This window comes from Podarcis gaigeae (genome assembly GCF_964106915.1).
Source record: "Podarcis gaigeae genome assembly, chromosome: 11".
In the NCBI taxonomy this organism is placed as follows: domain Eukaryota; kingdom Metazoa; phylum Chordata; class Lepidosauria; order Squamata; family Lacertidae; genus Podarcis; species Podarcis gaigeae.
In genome coordinates this window covers 61,442,974-61,467,854 of record NC_139687.1, presented here as the reverse complement: position 1 = coordinate 61,467,854, position 24,881 = coordinate 61,442,974, and the positions used below count along the sequence as shown (strand labels likewise).

Genomic DNA, 24,881 nt, shown 5'->3' with positions numbered 1-24,881 from the left:
TCAGTTTTGATCTTAACCTCATACCTGTCTGTGCCACTCAGGAAGCAAGCTGGGATGCAATAGTGGTTTTGGGAATGAAGCAGCAAGAGATTATTTTACTTTTTAGAGGAGTCCCAGAGGAAGAGGAGGAGAATGTAAAACAGTATTTAATTAACACATTGTCTGAATGGTTAGGAACATAGGAGGAGGAGCTGAATGGTTCAATTGACAGTATCTATTACGTTAAATCCAATTTTTGCAAAGATTAGGAAATTGCCAGAAGACTGTTTGGTAATTTTTAATTCAAGATTAATTAAAGACAGAATAATACAAACCAACTACCAAATCAGATTAAGAATGTTAATATATTTAAAGATAATTATGGGAAAACCTGGAAAGAGATGAAAAGGAATTTAGAAATTTGGGGTGGTTGGCGGGCAGTCCCTGCCTCTCAGCCTGGCCTCCCTCACAGGACTGTTGTGAGGGCGGAGGAAGCGCCATGCAATGAGCAAGAGAGGGAAGGAAGGCTCTTTGGGGCTCCATGGCCGTTTCCATGGCAACCAGGGATGCCACCTCCGCCTCCCCCTTACCTAGGATGCGGGTCACCCCCAGGGTGAGCTTCTCCAGGTAGGGCTTGGTGCTGCTGGAGCTGCTCACGTTGCGCAGGGCCTTCTCCTCCATCCTCTTCCTCCTCCCTCTCGCATCAGCCCCTGACCACCTGCACCTGCACACCTGTACGAACAGCCGAAGGGGGGCGGCAGGACCAGGTGAGCGCGTTTTGCCCCTTCTCGCGACCCGTAGCTCAGAAGCTCCGCCGCGGTGGCTTTCGGGAATCGCAGTCCTCCGTTTCATTCAGTTCCTTTCGATGGCCGTTCTGGAGGGGGGGAGGAATGGAGAGCAGGCACTACGACTCCCAGAAGGCAACGGGAGAGCCGGCATCACCGCCTCCTCCTCCCTTCCCCCCCCCCCAGTTCCGAGTCCTCCCCATTGGCCGGCTCCTCCGATCTGTATCTGGGTGAACCCCGGTCGCCGTCAGCCAATGGGAGCCGTGAGTCGGGCGCGGGGGCGTGGCTGGGCGGAGAGCCGTTGGAGTTGGCGGTTGCTTCGAGGTGGCGGATGTGGAGTAAGGACCGTATCCTTCCCTCAGGAGGGGCTCGCGGGGGGTGGGGGGCGTGGCGGGAGGAGAAGGAAAAGCGGGGGGGGGGGGGCTAATTTGACGGCGGGCCGATGATGAGGCTGCCGTGTTTCCTGAGCATGTGCAGAGAGCCGCCTCCGTTGCCTCAGGAAAGATGCCCCGCCGAGTGCGGAGCCAGGCCCGGGGGTTACGGGGGAAGCCCCCACTCCCAGGGCGGGGGGACCTTGGCCTGCCAGCCTCCCTCTCTCTCGCCCCTTGCCCTACTCTGCAGGGTTGTTGTGAGGGGCCGGGGAGCGTCGCTTGAGGGAAAGAGAGAGCGCTGAACAGGGCTGCTTCATATTCTAGTACAAGTGCTAGTATGCTAAATTCCCCTATATCTCCTTCGAAGTCTCTATTCCGCGCACAGCGTAGCAACCCTAATAGTCGCGCTGAGCGGAGACTTGAACTCGGGATTCCCGGCTTCCCCCGTCAGCTCTGAGCTGCCGCAGCTGATTTCAGCTTTTGTTTGTGGTTCCCTTTGGTGGAAGTTTTGGAAACTTTGCTGGCTGTCGTCACGGGGAAGACGGGGCTGGTGGTGGGGAGAAGTATATTGCATGGCCCTTGAGGTGTCCTGTTTATGCCTCCATAGCCTCTTCCCTTCACCAAGTGAAGGGAACCCTAGTGACCCTGCAAAACAGACCCATAGCCTGTTCGTCACTCCCAGCGTCCTTTCCATCCTTGGCACCAGAATTAGGCATCCCACTCGCAGCGGGATATTGTCCTACATCTGTATCAAGCTAGAAATGGAGGCTCAGACTTCCAGGCTCCCAGAGGTAATGTGAGTTGGATCTTGGAGACCTCCTATCGCAGTTCTACAAAAGGCGGCCATCCTGCACTAGTTACCTTGGTTGGTTAGAGCGTGGTGCTGATAATGCCAAGGTTACAGCTTTGATCCTTATAAGGGCCACCTTCATTTTCCTGCATTTTAGGGGGCTGGGCTAGATGACCCTTAGGATTCCTTCCAGCTCTGCAGTTCTGTGATTCTAACGTTTTTAAGGTTCCAAAAGTGAGATCTCTAATCTGAACCTGGTAGATGAGGGTAAGTGGGCCCAAGAAGCTAAAATGTATTTCAAAAGTTTAATTTTAAACGTGTTGGCAGAAGATAAGTGAATGGATTTTAGTTCATGAAGAATGTGAGCAAAAAGCAAGCAAGCAAGCTGAGATTCTTCAAAGGGCACCATGTTCTGTGAGCCTTCTGTGCACCTACAGAATTGTGGCATCCATGCCAGCAACTTAGTAATGGCTGCCTTTCTTCCAGACAACCTGATGCCCCTTGGCTGCATGACCATCAACAGCATCTCCTAGCTAAACCAAGTCAGAGCATCACCCATCTATGCCTTGCCCAATGCCTCCATGCTGGCTGACTTGGAGGACACTGATAATGAAGAAGGTACTGCCCCACCTCACCCCTTTGTCCATGGGAGACCTCGGTCCATCTCTCCTCACCTCCCGCTACCCCACCAAAAGTTTCCATGACCTTATACACAAGCCCCACTGACGCCAGCTTCTCAAGCTCTGCCTGGTTTGAGTATTCCTTGCCCTTCACCTGATGAGAATGCCTGTCTGCTTCGCTCAGCCTTTTCTTTCCCCAAAGGTAAGGGGGGTCAGCTGGAGAAACCTCACTTGGACTTGCGGAGCCTGGTGTTTGAGCTGGAGCCATGCGGAGGGAATGGGAACGTCTGCCTTGTGTACAAGAACACCAAGCCGGGTATGTTGTGTGATACCAGCAGCCCAAGAGCTGTCTTCACTAATCAGCTCCATCTGCAAACCCCCGTTAGCTTTTGTCTTTGTGGGAGATTTTTTGGACTACTGTTCCTAGCACCATACTGTTGTGCTGGCTGAGAGTGATGGGCTTTGTAGTCCAGAACATCTGGAGGGCACCAGGTTGACAAAGGCTGTTGTCTGTGATGGCCTGTGATGGAAGTTTTCCTGAAGAGCAAGCTATGCTTTGTTGCTGCTGCTGCTGCTAATATTATTATTAAAATTTGTATACTGCCCTTCATCCACAGATGTCAGGGCGGTTCATTACATAAAATTGCTATATCTATATATGCATAATAAAAAGAAGAAAAGCAAACATCCCCCTCACTCAGCATTTAGAAAGGTATTGGAGATCAATCAGCCAAAGGCTTGGTTGAAGAGAAACGTTTTCACCTGGCACCTGATCACAACCTGGGGCTGCTGCATTGGCAGTATGCCTTCACCAGCTACGGCATCAGCCCCCAGGCTAAGGGGAGAGAACGACAAATGGCCCGTCCCTTTTCCTAGAGTCTGCCGCTCCTCCCCATTCTGCTTTCACAAAAGCCCTGCAAAGAAGGTCAGGCTTAGAGTGAGTGATTGGCCCAAAGTCACCCAGTGAGCTTCATGGCCAAACAGGAATTTGAACCCAGGTGTCCCAGGCCCCAGACTGACATTCTAATCCAGTGTGTCTCAAACTTGGATCCCCAGCTGTTGTCTGGACCCAAGTTTGAGAAACACTGCTCTTACCACTATGCCACACCACCTCTACACTGACCGGCTGCTGCTCTCCAGAGCTTCAGGTGGCATGGTAGGGGTCTCTCCCACCCCTCCTTGTAGATACCAGTGGGGATTTGTATGCAACATTAATGCTCTCACCTCTGAACGAATTATTTTGACCCAGGGCTGAAGTTCTTTCATTCCCTTGCTCTGTTCTGTATCACTCCCACTTTCCCAGAGAGGCATTTGGACACTTGACTCTCTAGGATTTGGGGGGCAGCAGCTGTTCTCAGCCCCACTTGGAGATCCCCAGGGATTGAACTCTGCATCTAACGCACACACTCTGACACTGAAGCATGATTCTTCCCTCAGATACACCGTGCAACATGAGTTTAGGATATTACCATGCTGTGGTGTGATATCTCTCCTGCAGCTCTATGCCAAGAAAGCCTTGCAAAGGGTAATAATAATAATTTAGCAGGTCATCCAGGGATTGAATTAGGGATCTGCTCCATCCCAAGCAGACCCCCTTCTGTCCCTGAGCCCATCTAGCGGGATTCCTGTCTGAGGCCTCCAGTCCCACGGCCGGCAGATAGCAAGCCAGGAGACAGGCCTGGAGACACCCCCACCCTTCCATCGCTCACCTTCCTTCTCTGCCGTGTGCAGCATCTTTTTTATCACCAATTTTGATAGTTACCAGACAGACAATTTGACAGACAGGGCTAGGAGCCTAAAGTCCTCTGCGTCAGGATGGCCTTTGTGTTCCAGAGCCATGCTTGTTTGTTTGGGATCCTTTGAGTTCCTTGGTTTACCTTTCTTTTACTTGTCCTTCATCTCCTAACAAGAGACTCCCTTCACTTCCTCTGTGCCATGCCAAACTTCATAAACTTCTATCGCGCTGCCTCTTACTTGCCTTTTCTCCTGACCAAAAGGTCCTAACCTTGGCCACCTTCCTTCATAGGGGGATTCACTCCACCCCCTTGATAATTTTGGTTGCCGTTTTCTGAACTTTTTCCAACATCCTTTTCAAGAGAAGGGCCCTCAGGCTCCTGGCAGGCAGTTCTGGGTGGCAGGAAATGCTGTTTGCTGCTCCTCACTTTACCTTCTCCTTCTCCACAAGGTTCAACATGCACAAGCCCATCACCGTCAACACGGAGCAGCTCTCTGAGGAGGCCGATTCCTTCGTGAACAAGCTGGACCCAAACAAGGTCTTCCTGACATTGCAAAGCAGCACCTTAAAGTCATGTGGGTCTCCCTTGCTGATTCCAATATCCTTCTGGTGAAGATCAGACCCGGAGGCAGGGATAGTCTTCAAACAATGACTAAACCTGCCTCCTCAGTAATGACATGGTGTTGACAGCGTAACTCTTCCTGCTGCCCATGTTAACTGGGATCGGATGTCCCAGGGCACCCCACCCCCCGTGGAACATGCCCCATTCTGTTGGCTGGGGCCCACTCCCAGTCAGCCCTGACCCTCTCCCCTTAAGATCAAAACTATACCTATCCACAACCCAACACCCACCCACCCCCAACAGAGAAAGAAACACACAAACAAAAGAACATACCAAAAAAGCACAATTTAAAAGGCCACAGATAAAATACAATTTAAAAACTATTAAAAAGAGGAGCCCTCTCTGCCGAGTAGCAGTCACAGTCCTTGTGAAGCCTGTCAGTGCCCCCCTCCCCAGCCAGGTGGAGAGAGGCAGGGCAGAGCAGGGCCCTCAGGCTCCTGGCAGGCAGTCCTGGGTGGCAGCAGCAGCAGCAGTCCTTTCTAGGGCCTGTGAGGTCCCCCCAAGCCAGGTGGAGAGAGGCAGGGCAGGGCCCTCAGGCTCCCGGCACGCAGTCCTGGGTGACAGTGGCAGCAGCAGCAGTCCTTTCTAGGGCGTCAGGCGTCCCCAAGCCTGATGGAGAGAGGCAGAGTAAAACTACTTTCTGGGTGCAGCCTTCCTTTAGCGCTCTCCTTTGGACAGAGTCAGGCAGTGCATGACACATGGAGTTGCATCCCTGCCTCTCAGCCTCCAGGTTTCCCAGCTGAAATCCCACTTCTGGCTCATGCCCTAAAACCCCCTTTCATCTTAAGAGCTTTGTTTCAATTACCTATCAATACGGCTGCTGTCTCCCAATGTTCGGGCCTGGTGCTCCTCAGCAGCTCTGTGAGCTCCCTTAAGGTTGCTAGCAGTTTCTGGTTGTATCTTGATGCCTGGGGACGGGAGTAGACAGAAAGGCAACCGATTAGTCTTTCTGCTGCTGACTAGTATAGGCAACCCTGAGATAGCCAAACCATTGGCCTGACTCTCTTTAAGGCAGCTTCCTGCCTATGCTGGTCTGCACATGAGAATAAGGCTGCAGCAGAACAAGGGAATTTCCTTTCAACTGGCTCATTGAAAGGCAAAGCGTTGTTAGATTAATTTGTACACCGCTTCATAATGTGCCCCCTGCCAACAATTTCTTACCGCCAGCGGGTGTTGTAGAATGTGGCTTAGTCCTCGCAGGCTGCCCATCTGCATCAGGGGGTTGGGTGCCACCAGCCACTCTTGGAGAGTGTCCACAATGTTCTCTCTGCTGCAATCTCCCGGTGAAAAAGGAGCTGAGAAAGAAAACACTTGATGGGGTGCAAGGCCAAAGAAAGTGCCATGAAAATCAAAGTTCACTACCCCATACCCTCCAAGTTTGTCCTGATTTTCCAGGGACAGCCCCGGAATTATGAAAGCCAACCGGCTTCTCATTTAATCCCGGAATGTCCCTGTTTTCCCTGCCAGAGCTGCCGCCACCAAGCTCAGGGAGGAGTATGAGCCAGAGCTGGTCCCCAATGACGGTGGCAGCTGTGAGGGGGCCTGTCGTTGCCCCTCCATGGTATCTCTGTGGCCACTGCTGCTGGCCCCCTCCCTTGGGCAGCTTGTAGAGCAGCGGTTCTCAACCTGTGGGTCACCAGATGTTGTTGGACTACAACTCCCATCATCCCTGAGCTCTGGCCTTGCTAGCTAGGGATGATGGGAGTTGTAGTCCAACAACATCTGAGGACCCACAGTTTGGGAAAGGCTGTTGTAGATGCTGCTGGAAAGTAGGTAAGGAGGAGAGGCGAGGCTGCGGCCACCAAAGCCCAGCCCTGTGTGCCATGCTGGCTCTGAGGGGCAGGCAGAGGGCAGGCCCCCCCTGGGTGGGAAGAAAGGGGGAGCAAAGCGCAAGGAGTTAGTTAATGCACACTGCCCTCAGCTCTTATCTAAGGCCTGTAGAAACTGCTGCCTCAGGCAGAGGGCAGGCCTGCCAGCCATCAATGGTGGCGCAGGAGACCTTCTTACACCCTCTTACATCCTTGCCTGCCTGGGTGCAGTTGTTTCAAAGCAGGAGCGCCTGCAGGCGTTCTCCGTTTCCGACTCTCACCTCAGTGAAGAAGGCCATCCCAATTGCTCTTTCCTTGGCGTCAGGGCGGCGTATGTAGGCACGTGCCTGTTTGAAAATTGGTTGGAGGTGCGGTTTAGCTCGGCACGGGGACTGACCAAGCGGGCAGCAACGGCTTCCTATTCACTGCAGAATAGGAAGCCATTGCCGCCTGCTTGGTCAGTCCCCACGTGGAGCTAAACCGGTACACTGCACCAGTTCCTCCGCATGGGGACTGACTTTCGGATCGCAGCCACGGCTTCCTATTGGCTGCAGGAAGCTCCTGCAGCCAATAGGAAGCCGCAGAAGCCTCCCCGCCCCCCCGCGACTCCAAAAGCCAGTGGGGAAAGAGTGGCGGGCGTGTGCGTATGTGTGCGCGCTCACGCGAGCGATCTGGTCCATCGACGGAAAATTTGCCGACTCCGGGTTTAGTTGGTAGATTATTCTACAGTCCTGTTATAAGAATAATAAACCATTATAAAGTGAGTTATAAATTCCCTCAAAAAATTCCCTTAAGGTTTGTCTGCTGACATTACATTTGTTGCATCGTTATATCGATGCACTTATTATTACTGAAATCTCGCGTATCTGTATTTTGTATCTGTTACCTTCTGTATCTTTACTTTTCAATGCTGACAAAAAATTGTGTATTTCTTTATTTGTACCAATGAATCTGCAAAAACCTTTATACTAATAAGAAATGTCATTGTTGTCCGTGGCTACACAGTGCCATCTACAAAGTCTACAGTACACACACACACCAATTCAAAAGTTGAATGACTTTATTCAAAACAAGGCTAGACAATCACACTTATATATGCAAAGTACCGGGAAACACCCAAAATCCTGTCTTCATTTCCTCTCTTATCGATCTGCTCCAGGCATCACTCAAAGTCGTCCTGCAAAATCAGAAAAACAAACAATACATAGCCATCAATAAACATGGGAAAACAGGAATCTGCCTAAATCCTTTTGTATACACTGTCTACACCATAGAAATCAAGTATCCACAAATGCTACCATTAACAACTATTTGCCCTTCTGATTTACCTGTAAATCCCCCATGCAGCACCTAGTCTGATGTCCTCTGTTTTTTTCCACTTGCTCATTCTTCTGTATGGAAAATGAAAGGTATAAATGTCTGAGTTTTCTTTTGTTCGGGTTGCTCCTCCGCTGAGCAGGGACCCCGATGCAACAGATCTTTTATTTGCAATAAACGATCAGGCTTAATTGCCGCCTTGCTTTAATATTGTTTTTGTCTCTATTTGTTACTGCTGACTGGTAAGAGCCTCAAAACGCACTCTACATGGTGTTCCTTTCCTCTACAAGAATCGGGACTATATTAAAGGGAATTTCCTCTTTTAACAGTCCCAAAAGGTTGACTTGACAATGCAACTCAATATAATATTTATACACAAGAGTAAAATTAAAGATAAAAAAGGACATTTTTTTTTAAAAAAAGCATTTAACATTTGCAAATCTAACAAATGCCATTTTAAAAAATAATCCAAAAAATATTCAACCAGTTGTTAAATTGGAACCCTCCTGTGGTTTCCTGCAAGTCGTATTCAGAAGCATTGCTGCCTCCAACTACGGATCTAGATTCAGGTAGGTAGCCGTGTTGGTCTGACGTAGTAGAAATAGAAAAAATATTTCGCAATCTTCGCGGAGCTCTGGCCCAATGGTTGCCATCGGTTTGATTTGACTTAATTTTATAATGAATTATTTTAGAGTGTTGTACTGTTTTATTGTTGTTAGCCACCCTGAGCCCGGCTTCGGCTGGGGAGGGCGGGATATAAATAAAATTTATTATTATTATTAAAAAATTGTCCAGTAGCACCTTAGAGACCAACTAGGTTTGTTCTTGGTATGAGCTTTCATGTGCATGCGTATCTGAAGAAGTGTGCATGCACACGAAAACTCATACCAAGAAAAAACTAGCTGGTCTCTAAGGTGCTATTGGACAATGCTTTTTGTTTTTTTATATATATTCCAACTATGGAGGCAGAGCAGAGCCATCAGAGCAGAGCCACCCTCCATGAATTTGTCCAGTCTTATTTTAAAGCCATCCAAGCTAGTGGCCAGCTGTGCGTCTTGTGGCAGTGAGTTCCATAGCATAACTGTGGATGTGGCAGTGTTGCTGGGCCTCTGCGGCTGTGCTGCACATAGATAATAGTGACAAAATGTCTTAGAAGACATCTGTGATGGAGAAGCCAAGGGCAAGCTGGTGGCTGCGGCCGGCTGATCCTGATGCCACAGATACAGACACAGGGAGATGAGAAAGCAGATGCTGCAGCCACATACCCTCCAACATTTCTCTGATGAAAACAGGGATGCCCCATTCATAATGAGAATCTCTGCAGCCAGTTATTTCCTCTCAGCCTAACTGGCCTCGCAGGGTCGTTGTGATGACAAAATATGGGAGAAGATAATGACGTGCACTATCTTGGGCTCCTCAGAGCAAAGGTGGGATATCAATGTAATGAACAAAAATGTCCCAGGGCTACTTATTTTATTGCAAGTTTTCCTCCAAGGAGCCCAGTGTGGCATAGATGGTTCTCTCCCTCCTCATTTAATCACCACAACAACACTGTGAGGTAGGTTAGACTGACAGGCACTGACTGACACCCACCCCCTACCTGATCACCTAGTGAACTTCATGGCCAAGTGGGGATTCGAACTCTGGTCTCCCAAGTCTCAGTCAACACTAGCCACTGCATCACACTGCCTCTCCTTTGAACCTGCTATGGCATGAAATGCTGCCTGGACCGTCTCATGTTTTGGACCTGACCTTCGGGACACTTGCTCCCCCCCAACTAAGCTACCTTTGCTTGGAGGAAAAAACCTGCTACTTTCTCCGCTGGATGACTGGCCCTTTCCATAAAGGAGATCTGTATTTTTGTATTAAGACTGGAACAAAATGATTTTAGGCGTGAATAATAATAATAATAATAATAATTTATTATTTATACCCCGCCTATCCGGCTGGGCCTCCCCAGCCACTCTGGGCGGCTTCCATAGAAACCAAAAATACAGTAAAATATCACACGTTAAAAACTTCCCTGAACAGGGCTGCCTTAAGATGTTTTCTGAATGTCAGGTAGTTGTTTATCGCTTTGACATCTGCTGGAAGGGCATTCCACAGGGCGGGCGCCACTACCGAGAAGGCCCTCTGCCTGGTTCCCTGTAGCTTTGCTTCTCGCAATGAGGGAACCGCCAGAAGGCCCTCGGCACTGGACCTCAGCGTCTGGGCAGAATGATGGGGGTGGAGACACTCCTTCAGGTATACTGGACCGAGGCCTAGGTGAACCCCAGAATAGAGCACCGGAGACTGTTTTGCAGGGAGCCAAGGGGGATGAACTAAATGACCTAACAGGATTTTCCCCATCTTTTACCTTTGATGCTTCAAAGGGCTCCCTAAGGGTGGGGCCCCCTATCTGTCCTCTTTTAATGTTAACATCATGGGGTTGTGGTTAGAAATTGTTTTTGATTGTATTCTCCACAGTATTTCTTTCAAAATCCATAGCGTATCTATGCTACTGGCAGATTGGTTCGGTTCTGAAAAGTGGGTGAAATCCTTTTTATAGGATGCTTAAATCTCCAAGCATCTTTTAAATAAAAGTTTTCACTACTGGGAAAACCATAGCTTTAACTATACGGACCTTTGTTGGCAAGGTGATGTCTGTGCTTTTTCAGATGCTGTCTAGGTTTGTCATTGCTTTTCTCCCAAGAAGCAGGTGTCCTTTAATTTTGTGACTGCTGTCACCATCTGCAGTGATCATGGAACCCAAGAAAGTAATGTCTCTCACTGCCTCTATTTCTTGCCCTTCTGTTTGCCAAGAGGTGATGGGACCAGTGGCCATGATCTTAGTTTTTTTGATGTTGAGCTTCAGACCATATTTTGCGCTCTCCTCTTTCACCTTCATTAAAGGTTCTTTTATTCCTCCTCACTTTCTGCCATCAAGGTAGTTTCATCTGCATATCTGAGGTTGTTGATATTTCTTCCGGCAATCTCAATTCCGGCTTGGGATTCATCCAGTCCAGCCTTTCGCATGATGAATTCTGCATACAAGTTAAATAAGCAGGGAGACAATATACAGTCTCAATTTTGAACCAATCAGTACTTCCATATCCAGTTCTAACTGTAGCTTCTTGTCCCACATAGAGATTTCTCAGAAGACAGATGAGGTGATCAGGCACTCCCATTTCTTTAAGAACTTGCCATAGTTTGCTGTGGTCGACACAGTCAAAGGCTTTTGGTTGGTCAATGAAACAGAAGTAGATGTTTTTCTGGAACTCTCTAGCTTTCTCCATGATGCAGAACGTATTTGGAATTTGGTCTCTGGTTCCTCTGCCCCTTTGAAATCCAGCTTGCACTTCTGGGAGTTATCGGTCCGCCTGCCTTGTAGATTTTTAAGCATAACCTTGTGTGTGAAATGAGCGCAATTGTGCGGTAGTTGGAGCAGTCTTTGGCACTGTCCTTCTTTCGGATTGGGGTGTAGACTGATCTCCAATCCTCTGGCCACTGCTGAGTTTTCCAAATTTGCTGGCATATTGAGTGTAGAACGATAACAGCATCATATCTTAAAATTTTAAATAGTTCAGCTCACATTTTGCTGGCCTTCTCCCCCCCCCTATTTGTAAGGCCTCGTTGGACAGTAACATCTTTATAGGGACTGTATATGCATTTTAGCAACCCCATAATTTAAGTATATTTCCTCATAACAAACAGGGGAAAGCTCATGAGTTCAATCAACCAACCTGCATCACACACACCTGGGGAAGTGGATGGGGGTGTTGGAGGATGGTGTCTAAAATTTCCCTCTCATCCATCATCTCCAAAGTTTCTCTGAATGTTCTTCCTCCCAGCATCTTCCTACCTATCAACAATTGCCCGAGGTTTTCATCTGAGAGTTCCTGAGAGAGAGAGAGAGAGAGAGAGAGAAAGAGAGAGGAGTAAATAAGGCGGATGAGAGGGAAAGGTACTGTATTTTTCCGTGTATAACATGTCCCTGTGTATAAGACGCCCACTATTTTTGGGTACTCAATATTTAGAAAATAGGGGGAAATTGCCAAGACTTGTTAAGCTTTTTTTGAGGGGGGGGGGGATTGCCCAGGGTTGTTGTTGAGCTTTTTTTTTTTTTAGGGGGGGGGTAGCCATTAATCAAATTGCACTGCCTGATTGCCACAGCAGCAGCCAATCAACAACAGCCGTTTCCACAGCAAAGAAATCACCGCTGGAAATCTCCTCCTGGAGGCTACAACTAACTGCCTGTCCCCCCTCAGCACTACCCATGTATAAGAGGAACCCCAATCTGACACATGATTTTTTGGGTATAAAACTGTGAATAACTGCGTGTCCAGTACGCTCCCTCTGCGCAAAACTTCTGCTGTGTTTCTCAGCGCAGGCTTTAGTCAGGAGCTACCTTAAGCAGTATACAGAGTCGCAGTGCTGCCTCCATGTGAGAAAGAGTAAGCAAGAGTCCACAAGCTGTTCTTTTCTCTTTAACAGCGTTTATTTACAAGCAATAAATTCATCAGAACTTTGAGACGTTCTCGGTGCCGGAGCACAAAACACGCTGTGTATCAGCGTCTCTCAGCGTAAAAACTGAATGTAAATCACAGACAAAGAACTGACACAGCTTCCTGAACGAAGCTCCACCCCAGATACAGGACACCACTATGGGTTAACCCTTTAACCACCATACTCCACACCCCCTTTTGCCCTGCATCTGGAGGGAAACAAGCAACACAGCTTACCCCAAACACAGACCTTCACAGAACTCACCATGATGCTGGAAGTTCAATGGTTTTGTAAAACCATTAGCGAGGTTCTTGGCTGAGGGACAGTATTTCAGCGCAACTAATACCTCTTGAACACTCTGACACACATTCTGGAAATGAATGTCTAGATCAGTGTTTCCCAACCTTGTGCCTCCAGATGTTTTTGGCCTACAACTCCCATCATCCCTAGCTAGCAAGACCAGTGGTCAGGGATGATGGGAGTTGTAGGCCAAAAACATCTGGAGGCACAAGGTTGGGAAACACTGGTCTAGATGCTTGGTCCTGGCCTTAAATTGCCCAGATTCTGCCAATTTGAGGCAAGGCTGATTTTCTTCGTAAATGACAGGCAAACAGTTCTGCCCGCAGATCTCTTGAACCAAACACACATAGAACTCCAGCTCTCTGCAAACCTCAGAAAGCGCACTGAACTCAAATTCTTCCTCATCTGAGTCAAACTGCTCTGAAAGAACATCTGGGTTCCCATGCAGGCGTTTCCACCCACTTTGCTCACTGAACTCAGCACTACTGCTAATAAGCAGCTGAGACTGATTGCCACTTGGATATGCGAAACGCCAAGCCTTGGACCCAGGTTCATACCCTACAAAGATTATCTTCTCTTGGTTCACCCTTTCTGCGATTGTCCTTTGGAATGAGGACCCATGCCTCACAGCCAAAAACACGCAAGAAATCCACCTTGGGCTTCTTACCGTGCAGCAGAAAATAGGGCATATCCCCTGCACTTGCATTGAACACTGTTCTGTACAAAGGCCGCACATTTATAACTCTCGGCCCAAAAGCGCTGTGGCAGGCCTGCGTCAAACAGCATGGCAGCCGCAGCCTCTTGCAGTGTTCTGTTCTTATGCTCAGCAACACCATTCTGTTGAGGACTGTGCGGTGCTGTTAGTCTGTGACTAATTTCCTTTTGTCAGAAGAAATTCTGCAGCGCAGACCCAGTGGATTCTGCCCCTCTATCACTTTGGAAGGACACCAATCTCGTGGAAAATCTTAACTCTACTGCTGTGATCCAATCTTTCATCAACGCAGCAGCCTCACTCTTGTGTCGGATTGTAAAAATCCACGAGTTTTTCGAAAAATCATTGATCAGCAACAGAACGTGTTTGGATCCACCCAAAGACGCTACCTGCATGGGGCCACACAAATCTTCATGGACTAGCTCAAAGGGCCTGCTGGTCTTTCTAGTGCATGGATCTGCAACCTGCGGCTCCGGAGCCGCATGTGGCTCTTTTACAACTTTGCTGCGGCGGGGCAGATACTAGCGAGGGGAGGAGGCGCATTGTGTGCCCCGACACTCCCCACTCTGGTCGGCGCAGTACTGGCTGTGACGTCACATGGGGGCGGTGTGTGCGTTAGTCACACACCGTCCCGACGTCACCTTCTCGCCCGCTGTCAGATCGCGGCTCCGGAGATATATTTGTTTTAAATGTCACAATGGTTTTGCGGCTCCCGGGTTTTCCCCCCGGAAATGGGTCCAAGTGGCTCTTTTTGTCTTAAAGGTTGCAGATCCCTGTTCTAGTGGATCTAGGATATGTGCATGTGGTTACCTTAGATTGTTTACAGGCTCTGCAATCTAAGAACTTGTCACATTCCTTAAACTTACACCCCTCAGTATTTTCTGGGGCCTTTTTAACGTAGGACCACCCTGTGTGGGAAAATCTCCTGTGCCAAAGATGTACACAACCATTGTGTGGTGGCACATTTGCGCACTGCACTTGTGCCTCTTCAGGGGGTTCAGCAACAGCAACATTAGCAATAGGCATCTCCACCATGAACAGCCTATCTTTGCACTCAGTACTGTATAGCTTCTTCCCATCCCTGAAAAAAGAACACGTTATTTGCAAACTTTACACTGAAGCCATCAGCTACAAGAGCGGACACACTTAAAAGACGGTTGGCGATCTCAGGAACCAGAAAAGCTTGGACTTCATGATCTAGAAAAGAACAATACAACATGCCAGTCTCAGTTAACTGTCTCTTCGATCCATCAGCCAATGACACATATCGTCCACTTTTCACAGACTTGCAATTTCGAAGAAGCCCACCAGATGGCACTAGAGTGTGAGTCGCTCCATTGTCCAAGATAAAAGAGAGAGTGGCTGATTGTTGACATTCCAACGTTGCCATGGAAACACTTCCGCCCCCACTAGGGCCTCTGCCGGTGTTCTCAAGCTTCGCTGTCTGAGAACCGTCGCTTATCTGCTTTCTCTGCTGGCTGACCTTGCTTTCCTGAGCCTCTGCAGAACAGCTCTCACGGCGAAAACAACTCTTGGAGACTTTGGCTTTAACAGAGCTCTTACAGCTGCTGTCTGCACCCCCATTCCTGGGTGCCCAGCTTCCTGAGGAACAGCTTGCCACTGCTTTCTTCCCAGCTCTCTGCCTCTCTCCATGTTCATCACACAGATGTGTTGAAGCATAGGAACAGCTTCCAGGAACGTTGCCTTCAGCCCTCGCTGGGCTCCTTTCAGCCCCCACTGGGCTCACAGTCCCCTCTCGGTCTTTGGCTCCCACTGTGGCTACAAACGCCTTCACCAGTGTCTGCCAAGCGACCCGGGACTCCTTAATGCCCTCTACATGAGGCAAAAGCCAAGCATCCACACTTGCTTTTAGTATGCCCAGCACCCACTGCTCCTTTTCCAGAGCTGCAGCCACGTCTGTCTTTGTGATGGCCTGGGAATCTGATTCAGAGGCTGAACCTGAAGAATCCCAGCCTGCACAGGAGTCCCCACCTCCAGGGCCGGCTGAGCCAGGGCAGGGGCTTGAATCTGAAGGGCCTGCACCTGTGCCGGATCCCCAGGAGCAGACACCAGATGAATCCACTCTGGCTCCGGAGGTGATTGAGGACCCATTGCCTGCAGGTGCTCCTCTCCCAGCCCTGTCAGGGGAAAGTGAGGTTGCCTCTGGGTCCAGTAACCCTCCAGCCTCTCCTGAGCTGCAGAGGCTCATGGCAGAGAGGCAGAGGGAACTAAGTTCTCTCAGGAGGAGTGCTCGCCTTAAGGCCAGGAGAGGCGAGTCACCTGTGGGCTGGGACCGCACTAGGCCCCAGAGGAGATAAAGGCCAGTCAGCCCAGTCCCAGGTTGTGGGAGCAACATCGCTGGAAACCTGTTCCTGCCAGCACTCTGACCTGCTCTTCTGGAGTTCCTGACCACGCCCAGCTTCTTGCCTTGGACCCCGCTTCACCCTTGACAGACAGCCTCTAGACCCTCGACCCAGGACCTGACTCAGACCATGCCACACGGTAACCCCCCCGGGACCAGCACAGCCTCACTAGCTTTCCCAGCAGCTTGAGGTAGTGGGGGATGCATGCAAGACCAGATCTGTTCTCCCAGAAGCCAGTACTTCATTCTGACGGACCACTCATCCCAGTTGGGGCCAGTTAGCTTCCCAAAGGGCAAGTTAAAAGCCTCTTGAGCCTGCGCCATCTTCCCCCGGGGCTTATAAGCTTTACTCATGCTTCTGCCAGCTGGTCCTCTGAAGATGTAGTCTGCTGCAAGCTCCTGCTTCACCAGCGAACTCAGGACTGCCCCCTTCTCAGGCAGGAGTTCAAAGCTGGCCCCTTTCCTTGTGGTCTCTTCTCACACCCGGCAAAAGAAATGTTACTTCCCATAACCTGTGAATAACTGCTTGTCCAGTACACTCCCTCTGCACAAAACGTCTGTTGTGTTTCTCAGCGCAGGCTTTAGTCAGGAGCTACCTTAAGCAGTATGCAGAATCGCAGCGTTGCCTCCGTATGAGAAAGAGTAAGGAAGAGTCCACAAGCTGTTCTTCTCTCTTTAACAGCGTTTATTTACAAGCAATAAATCCATCAGAACTTGGAGACATTCTCTGTGCCAGAGCACAAAACACACGCTCTGTGTCTCACAGTGTAAAAACTGAAAGTAACTTATAGACAAAGAACTGACACAGCTTCCGGAAGGAAGCTCCACCCCCAGATACAGGACACCACTAGGGGTTAACCCTTTAACCACCATACTCCACAAAAATCTCATCTTATACACGAAAAAACAGGGCAAGTTCTTTGTCAGAGGGCTTCTTGACTGTTGCGATGAGTGGATGCATGCCGTATCTGAACAGGGATCATAGAACTGTAGCATCTGAAGGGACCTGCGGGGCCACCTAGTCCAATCCTCAGCAATGCAGAAGAGGGCCAGCCACCCAGAAGTCCCTGCTCCACGTTACACGTCTCTTTAAAAAGGAGGTGTGTGGTGGGTGGGAATTGTGCCCAGAGATCAAGGAAACCAAGAGAGACCCCAGCCTTGTATGACGCAGGCCTTGCCACGGGGAACCCGAAAGGGATCTGGTTCTGCCTACTCACCTGGGAACACTGGCCCAGAATCCTCAGGGCTCTTCGTTTTCAGCAGGGGCAAGTGCTGCTGCTGCCTGGAGTCTGGCCTTCTGTTGACCGGCTGAAGGGTGCTGGTCTGGCGCTGTACTAGCTCTGGGAAGACTACCGGCTCCATCTTGTTATTTCAGGCCACAGTGTTAATCTCTGGCCTCCCCAGCACTTATTATTCTTATTAAAAGGGAACACAAATGCCAAACTTAAACTGCATCTTTCGCTCCATAAGATGCACCTAGTTTTTAGAGGAGGAAAACAAGAAAAAAAAATGTTCTGAACGAAACAGTGGATATATGATTTTTGTGGTTCATGCTGTGGCCACAGACATGTGATTTGACGGTGAGTTTGGAGTAGCCCAATGCAAAAATCCTGAGGATCCATGTGGATCTGTGCTTTGTAACCACGCTTTGTGGCCCCACGCAACAGTGGATGTGTGATTTTTTTGGTGCAGGCTGTAGCCATGGACATGCTATAATAATAATAATAATAATAATAATAATAATAATAATAATAATAATAATAATAATTTTTATTAATACACCGCCCTTCCTGGTTCAGAAAACTGGGCTCAGGGCGGCTAACAACAAAATTAAAACACTTAATTTATGCAACAACAACAAAAAAGCATAAAATACAGTATGAAACATGAATAACAATAAATTCAGAATTCAAAAATCAATTTAGGGGGGAAATCCATCCAATAAACATTAGATGATCACCAGGGCTAGCTGGCTAAATTAGTCCTACTTGGGCCAGTGAGGAGACCAGGGGAGAATTAGGTGTGGGATCCCAGAGCAGGTAATCTTCATAAAAAGGGGAGAGGGAGGGAAGGAAGAGGAATAAAAGATCAGTTCAAATTGAAAGCGAGGGTCATACAGGCCCTGCAGAATGAGGTTAAATCCTGCAGGGCCCTGGTCTCATGGGACAGAGCATTCCACCAGGTCACAGCCATCACTGAGAAGGTCCTGGCCCTGGTAGAGGATAATCTGACTTACTTAGGGCCCAGGACCTCTAAACTATGTTTATTCAGGGGTGGGGTGGGTGGGGCTTCTGCCCAGAGATAAAAGGAAACCAAGAGAGACACCAGCCTCGTATGATGCAGGCCTTGAAAAGAGAAACCTGAAAGGGATCTGGTTCTGCCTACTCACCTGGGAACACTGGCCCAGAATGCTTTTCGTCTGGTCTGCTGCTGAACTGTACTGGCCTGGTGCTGTAGTAACTCAGGGTAAACGACTGGCTGGACTTGGTTCTTCCTCCAGGCCTCTGCACGGGCTTGAGGAGGCTTCACCAGCACTGGCAAGAGTTAGTATGTTCTTTGGGCAGCAGGGTCCTGGGCGACACTCTCTTGTAAATTAACTGGAGAAACTTTTGATGAACCTTTCTTCTTCTTCTTTAAGAAAAAAGCCATCCTGCAAGAGGGGAAATGGCCCGCCGGTTGGTTAGCTCACTTGGAGCCCCTTTGGACATAAGGGCATCTGAAGAGCAACTCAGCAAAAAGAACTCGCCATGAGGTCTGGATAAGTAAATAGCTTGACTCAAGACCCAGGTCTTTTAACGTAACCAGGTCTGCTAATGACTCTTAGCATCACATCGCAGTCGGCCATAGATGAACGATATTCTACTTTACGTCCTTTACTCCAGAAACAGATTCACAAACGATAAACAGGATTTTCAAAGGGGCAGACGTACCCTGCAAAGGAAGAGATATTAATAGTCTACAACTCATCCCACACCTCAACATCGGAGGAAGAATAGGTCTTACAGCTAGGACTGGGTTTTGTGCCCAAGCCGCGTTATAATGCTTTTCGCACAGCAGAAAGTGTGTAAAAGCTTGTGCACAATATCAAGCTATGTGATATGTTTGGATCTAATGATCAGCCTTTATAGCAATTTAAACCCGAATCTTCCTTCCTTCCACCTAATTCCAACCCATCTATCACACTGTTCCACCTATTGGTGCTCTGTGATCTAGACAAACTTGAAAACTGTTTGAATGACTGAGTCCAGGGTGTCTTACATTGTCCTGGGCAAAGGTGGTTGGGATTTCAGGGTAAATATTAGGCTCAACATCTTCTGGCACCGCAAGTTTTTGCATAGTGATCTCTAGGATAAGCCAGTCATGTGTTGCACTGGGACCTATAGCACTGTGTTTAGGTTTAAACTACAGTTCCCATGATTCTTGGGGGGAGGGGGAGTGGGGTCATGTGCTGTGATGTTATGGCATGTACGCAGCCACTAAAAATAACCAAAGTGAATAGTTTCTGGTGAATTTTCCTTAAACTGTCTTGTCTCAATTTAGGGTTTATCATTGCAAGGTGAGCTAGATACTGCAGTTTTTGGTTGTGGTGACCTGCGCTCAGTTATAATTAGTTAAAGTTGTTTCTGTATGTAACAATAGCAGCTAGGATTCTATATGTGCAGAAATGGGAGTTGGAGTACTGCAACACTGGGACATAGGAAGCTGCCTTATGCTCAACCAGACTGTTGGGCCACCCAGTTCACCATTGTCTCCAGGGTTCAGATGCTCTCCAGGGTTTCAGGCAGGGAAGCTCTCTACCTGCAAATGATGGAGATGGAACCTGGGACTGCGTGTAATGCAGATGTTCTACCATTAAACTACAATCCTTTCCCAACATCTGGAGGGCATCCTTGCTTTGTGGAGTGTGCTAGCCTGCAAACAAGAGAGGTTGTTATTGGTTTGTTATTGTTCTTGTTTTTATTTTTAACTTGTATTTTGTGCTTTTCACACTGTGGTTTTATGTTGTGATCCACTCTGAGACCTATGGGTGTAGGGCAGTGTACAAATTTAATAAACAAGCCTTGATGTGTAGCTGGCCCTCTTGTCCGTTATACTGCTTCCAACATTTGTCTTTCTCCTACTTTGCTTGGCCCCGATGGACAGAAACAGGCCTGCAGTATCCAGCTGTTGCCTGAGAGCCCTATCATCTCTTCCCCTCAGCATTCTTGACGGCCTATGTCAAGACTGACCCCTTGCCCTGCTGCATCTATAACTTTGCATCCGCAGAGCCAGCTCTGTCCAGGTTTGCATTGCTCCTCTTCTTGAGCTGCCTGCCTGCTGCCTGATGTCATTGCTATGTCCGGTTCTCTGCTGCCCTGGATGACATGCCCTGAAAACTCGTGCCTCCTAAACTAACAGCTATCAGAGCGGCAGCATCGAGAGGAAGGGTGCGTCGCACACATGGAGGGTGCTCTTCAAAGCAGGACCCAACAACAGGTGAGATTCCCCTGATTCTTCAGTTCATCATTATAGCCCAATTTAACAGAGGGAGAATAATTGGTGGGGACATGTCCAACATCCCTGAGAGTAGTGTTTCTCAAAGGGGGTGGCAGGGGAGAATGGGAAGTGTGGCGGGGAAATTTTTTTAAAAAACATTTAAACATTTCAGTATAGTATAAAAATAATTTTTGGGAATATTGCCAGAAACTGCATGCATGCTTCTTTTCAGGAGCATTGGCTATTATTCTACAGTTCTCCATGACCTGTTGTTGCGAAGAGGGGTTTTGAACTCTAACAAATATGTAACATCAGAAAAGAGAAAGCTTTCTTTCTGTTGATAGGCATATGTTTGTCTCAAATTACACCTAATATCAGTAACATTACACGACAAAAGCAAGCTCACACCTCTAACTGAGTTTGTAAACCTACAACCAAACAAAGCTTTCCAAAGATCTCTGAAGGAAGGGAGGGCTGGTCCCTGACAAACCTCTAGTAGCAGGGAGTTCCACAGGGCTTGGCTTGTCACGCTAAAGGGTACATCCCGAGTGAAGACTGGATGAAACTGGGGGTGCTGGGAAGGACCAGAGATTCTCAGTGCTTGAAGAACCAGGAATCAGGAAGGCCCTGAGATAATTTGGGTCCTAGTAGTTGAGGGCTTTTCTTTGATTCTGATTCCAAGAGCCTTCTTCCCCTGGGGGTTCCCCGGCTTGTGCCTCCCACCACTTCTCTGCATTCAGCCGGTCCATAACACCACTGCATTACAGCTTCCATCAGCTCCAAATCTCCCAGAGGTCACTGGTTTTGGGGAAGACAGAATTAGAGGAAGAAAGTCGCTGCACAGCACACGGTGTTTGGAAGCTATCAAGCAGGCAGATCTTAGGTTTCTGCATGGAAAATAGAAGAGGACAGATAGGGGGCCCCACCCTTAGGGAGCCCTTTGAAGCATCAAAGGTAAAAGATGGGGGAAATCCTTTTAGGTCATTTAGTTCATCCCCCTGGGCTCCCTGCAAAACAGTCTCCGGTGCTCTATTCTGGGGTTCACGCCTAAAATCATTTAGTTCCAGCCTTAATACGAAAATACAGATCTCCTTTATGGAAAGGGCCAGTCATCCAGCGGGGCCTTCCTCCTCCGCACCACTGCCATGGGAGCATTTAACAAGCCAGCAAATTATAAACAGAATAAATTTGGTTCTCCTGAGATCAAAGGGAACACAGGCAGGACGGGGGACGGAGGTTGCACAAAGGTTTCGAGGGATAAGTGAGCGGCAGGTTCTGAAGGGGCCTGAACCAAATCCTAGATCAAACGGGAAATTCTGTCTTAAAAGCCTGGATGTTAGATTAGAAATATCCCAAGGGCAAAACAGAAGATTACACTATTAAAAGAGCCATGTACAATTTGGAGAAGGCAGTCCTTCAAAAAGAGGAAAAAGTAGCAGGTATTTTTCCTCCAAGCAAAGGTAACTTATTTTGGGGGGCAAGTGTTCTGAAGGTCAGGTCCAAAACATGAGACGGTCCAGGCAGGATTTTATGCCATAGCAAGGTCAAAGCCGGTGACCTCAGCTCCAAATCTCCCAGAGGTCACCCGTTTAGGGACATGGGTGGCGCTGTGGGTTAAACCACGGTGCCTAGGACTTGCTGATCGTAAGGTCGGCGGTTCGAATCCCTGCGACGGGGTGCGCTCCCAGCGCCTGCCAACCTAGCAGTTCGAAAGCACCCCAAAGTGCAAGTAGATAAATAGGGACCGCTCTCCAGCGGGAAGGTAAACGGCGTTTCCGTGTGCTGCGCTGGTTCGCCAGCTGCGGCTTACTCACGCTGGCCACGTGACCCGGAAGCTGTCTGCGGACAAGCGCCGGCTCCCGGCCTCTTGAGCGAGATGAGCGCGCAACCCTAGAGTCGATCACGACTGGCCCTAACGGGCAGGGGTACCTTTACCTTTTAAGGTCAAAGGAGAGGCAGTGTGGTGCAGTGGCTAGAGTGTTGGCTGAGACTTGGGAGACCAGAGTTTGAATCCCCACATGGCCATGAAGTTCACTAGTTGACTGGGGGGTGGGTGGGTGTCAGTCAGTGCCTGTCTAACCTACCTCACAGTTACAGATAGGTAGCCGTGTTGGTCTGCCATAGTAAAAAAAATAAAAAAAATTCCTTCCAGTAGCACCTTAAAGACCAACTAAGTCAGTTCTTGGTATGAGCTTTCGTGTGCTGTGTATCTGAAGAAGTGTGCATGCACACGAAAGCTCATACCAAGAACTGACTTAGCTGGTCTTTAAGGTGCTACTGGAAGGAATTTTTTTTTTTTTGACTACCTCACAGTGTTGTTGCGGTGATTAAATGAGGAGGGAGAGAACCATCTATGCCACATTGGGCTCCTTGGAGGTAAACTTGCAATAAAAATGCAATAAAATAAGTAGCCCTGGCACATTTTTGTTCATACATTTATTTCCCACTTTTGCTCAGAGGAGCGCAAGATGTTGAACGTCATTATCTTCTCCCACATTTTGTCATCACAACGACCCTGCAAAGCAGGTTAGGCTGAGAGGAAATAACTGGCTGCGGAGATTGTCAAGCCCAGAAGGAAGCTAGCTTGATAGCAGAGAGCCACTTTAGGAGGGGGTCCTACTGCAATGGGCCCCACAAAACAGGAAAGGGTTGCCAAGGGAAAACCGGAAGGGAAAGTCTTGAGGGAAAGGAGTTGGGGAAGGTGGGGGAGGGGAGAAGAAATTACCTCACAGGGCTGTTGTGAGGAAAAATATAGGAAAATATAGGTCAGCCTGGCCTCCCTCACAGGGCTGTTGTGAGGAAAAATATAGGTCAGCCTGGCCTCCCTCACAGGGCTGTTGTGAGGAAAAATATAGGTCAGCCTGGCCTCCCTCACAGGGCTGTTGTGAGGAAAAATATAGGAAAATATAGGTCAGCCTGGCCTCCCTCACAGGGCTGTTGTGAGGAAAAATATAGGAAAATATAGGTCAGCCTGGCCTCCCTCACAGGGCTGTTGTGAGGAAAAATATAGGAAAATATAGGTCAGCCTGGCCTCCCTCACAGGGCTGTTGTGAGGAAAAATATAGGAAAATATAGGTCAGCCTGGCCTCCCTCACAGGGCTGTTGTGAGGAAAAATATAGGTCAGCCTGGCCTCCCTCACAGGGCTGTTGTGAGGGGAAAGCGCCATGCAATGAACAAGAGAGTGAAGAAAGGCTCTTTGCGGCTCCATCCCTCGGCCGTTTCCATGGCAACCAGGGATGCCACCTCCACCTTACCTAGGATGCTGGAGCTGCTCACGCTGCGCAGGGCCTTCTCCTCCATCCTCTTCCTCCTCCCTCCCGCATCAGCCCCAGACCACCTGCACCCGCACACCTGTACGCGCAGCCAAACGGGAGAGAGAGCACTAGATTAACGTCTTTTGCCTCTTCTCGCACCCGTAGCTCAGACGCCGCGCCGCGGTGCTTTTGGGGAAACGCGGTCCTCCGTTTCATTGAGTTCCATTCGGCGGCCGTTCTGTAGGGGGGAGGAATGGAGAGCAGGCACTACAACTCCCAGAAGGCAATGGGAGAGCCGGCTCCTCCTCCTCCTCCCTTTCTCCCCTCCCCGTCCGTTCCGAGTCCTCCCCATTGGCCGGCTCCTACGACAGCGCGTCACTTGCGCCGTATCTGGGCAAAGCCCGGGTTCCGTAAGCCAATGGGAGGTCAGAGTCGGGCGTGGGGGGCGTGGCAGGGCGGGGGGACGCTGGGAGTGGCGGTTGTTTCAAGATGGCGGATGTGGCCGCGGGGCCGGGGCCGGAAGCAGCTGCTCGTTGGAGTAAGGACCGTATCCTTCCCTCAGGAGGGGCTCGCGGGGGTGGGGGGCGTGGCGGGAGGAGAAGGAAAAGCGGGGGGGGGGGGAGGGCTAATTTGACGGCGGGCCGATGATGAGGCTGCCGTGTTTCCTGAGCATGTGCAGAGAGCCGCCTCCGTTGCCTCAGGAAAGATGCCCCGCCGAGTGCGGAGCCAGACCCGGGGGTTACGGGGGAAGCCCCCACTCCCAGGGCGGGGGGACCTTGGCCTGCCAGCCTCCCTCTCTCTCGCCCCTCGCCCACTCTGCAGGGTTGTTGTGAGGGGCCGGGGAGCGTCGCTTGAGGGAAAGAGAGAGCGCTGAACAGGGCTGCTTCATATTCTAGTACAAGTGCTAGTATGCTAAATTCCCCTATATCTCCTTCGAAGTCTCTATTCCGTGCACAGCGTAGCAACCCTAATAGTCGCGCTGAACGGAGACTTGAACTCGGGATTCCCGGCTTCCCCCGTCAGCTCTGAGCTGCTGCAGCTGATTTCAGCTTTTGTTTGTGGTTCCCTTTGGTGGAAGTTTTGGAAACTTTGCTGGCTGTCGTCACGGGGAAGACGGGGCTGGTGGTGGGGAGAAGTATATTGCATGGTCCTTGAGGTGTCCTGTATGTCTTGGGGGACGTGACCTGTTTATGATATCGTCTGCCTCCATAGCCTCTCCCCTTCACCAAGTGACCCCATAGCTGGTGATCCTGCAAAACAGATC

At 49.4% G+C, this 24,881-nt stretch overlaps 1 protein-coding gene and 2 long non-coding RNA genes across 9 annotated transcripts in view; 2 read left to right on the top strand and 1 right to left on the bottom strand.

Annotated features, from left to right (window-relative positions):
- The window catches only part of LOC310827201, an 88,633-nt gene extending 67,587 nt beyond the window's left edge, over window positions 1-21,046 (bottom strand). Inside the window, exons 1-4 of one of the 3 annotated variants that reach the window (XR_014556197.1) lie at window positions 20,853-21,046; window positions 18,212-18,817; window positions 6,872-9,623; window positions 5,389-6,734 (exon numbers count right to left, since the gene is read on the bottom strand). This is a non-coding gene — a long non-coding RNA (uncharacterized lncRNA). Of the gene's footprint in view, window positions 1-3,864; window positions 6,735-6,871; window positions 9,624-18,211; window positions 19,107-20,852 lie in introns of those variants that run through there. The other 2 variants (XR_014556199.1, XR_014556198.1) reach the window with 2 other exon arrangements.
- Window positions 21,047-22,799: 1,753 nt separating this feature from the next.
- On the top strand, window positions 22,800-23,483 carry LOC310827219. Its single transcript, XR_014556226.1, has 2 exons — window positions 22,800-23,172; window positions 23,263-23,483. It is a non-coding gene; the product is annotated as an uncharacterized lncRNA (long non-coding RNA).
- Window positions 23,484-24,064: 581 nt separating this feature from the next.
- The window catches only part of KIAA1328, a 207,206-nt gene continuing 206,389 nt past the window's right edge, over window positions 24,065-24,881 (top strand). The window contains exon 1 of one of the 5 annotated variants that reach the window (XM_083702766.1): window positions 24,065-24,155. In XM_083702766.1, coding sequence (XP_083558892.1) covers window positions 24,107-24,155 — 49 coding nt within the window. In that variant the 5' untranslated portion in view covers window positions 24,065-24,106. Of the gene's footprint in view, window positions 24,165-24,881 lie in introns of all 5 variants that reach the window. The other 4 variants (XM_083702764.1, XM_083702763.1, XM_083702765.1 and 1 more) reach the window with 4 other exon arrangements.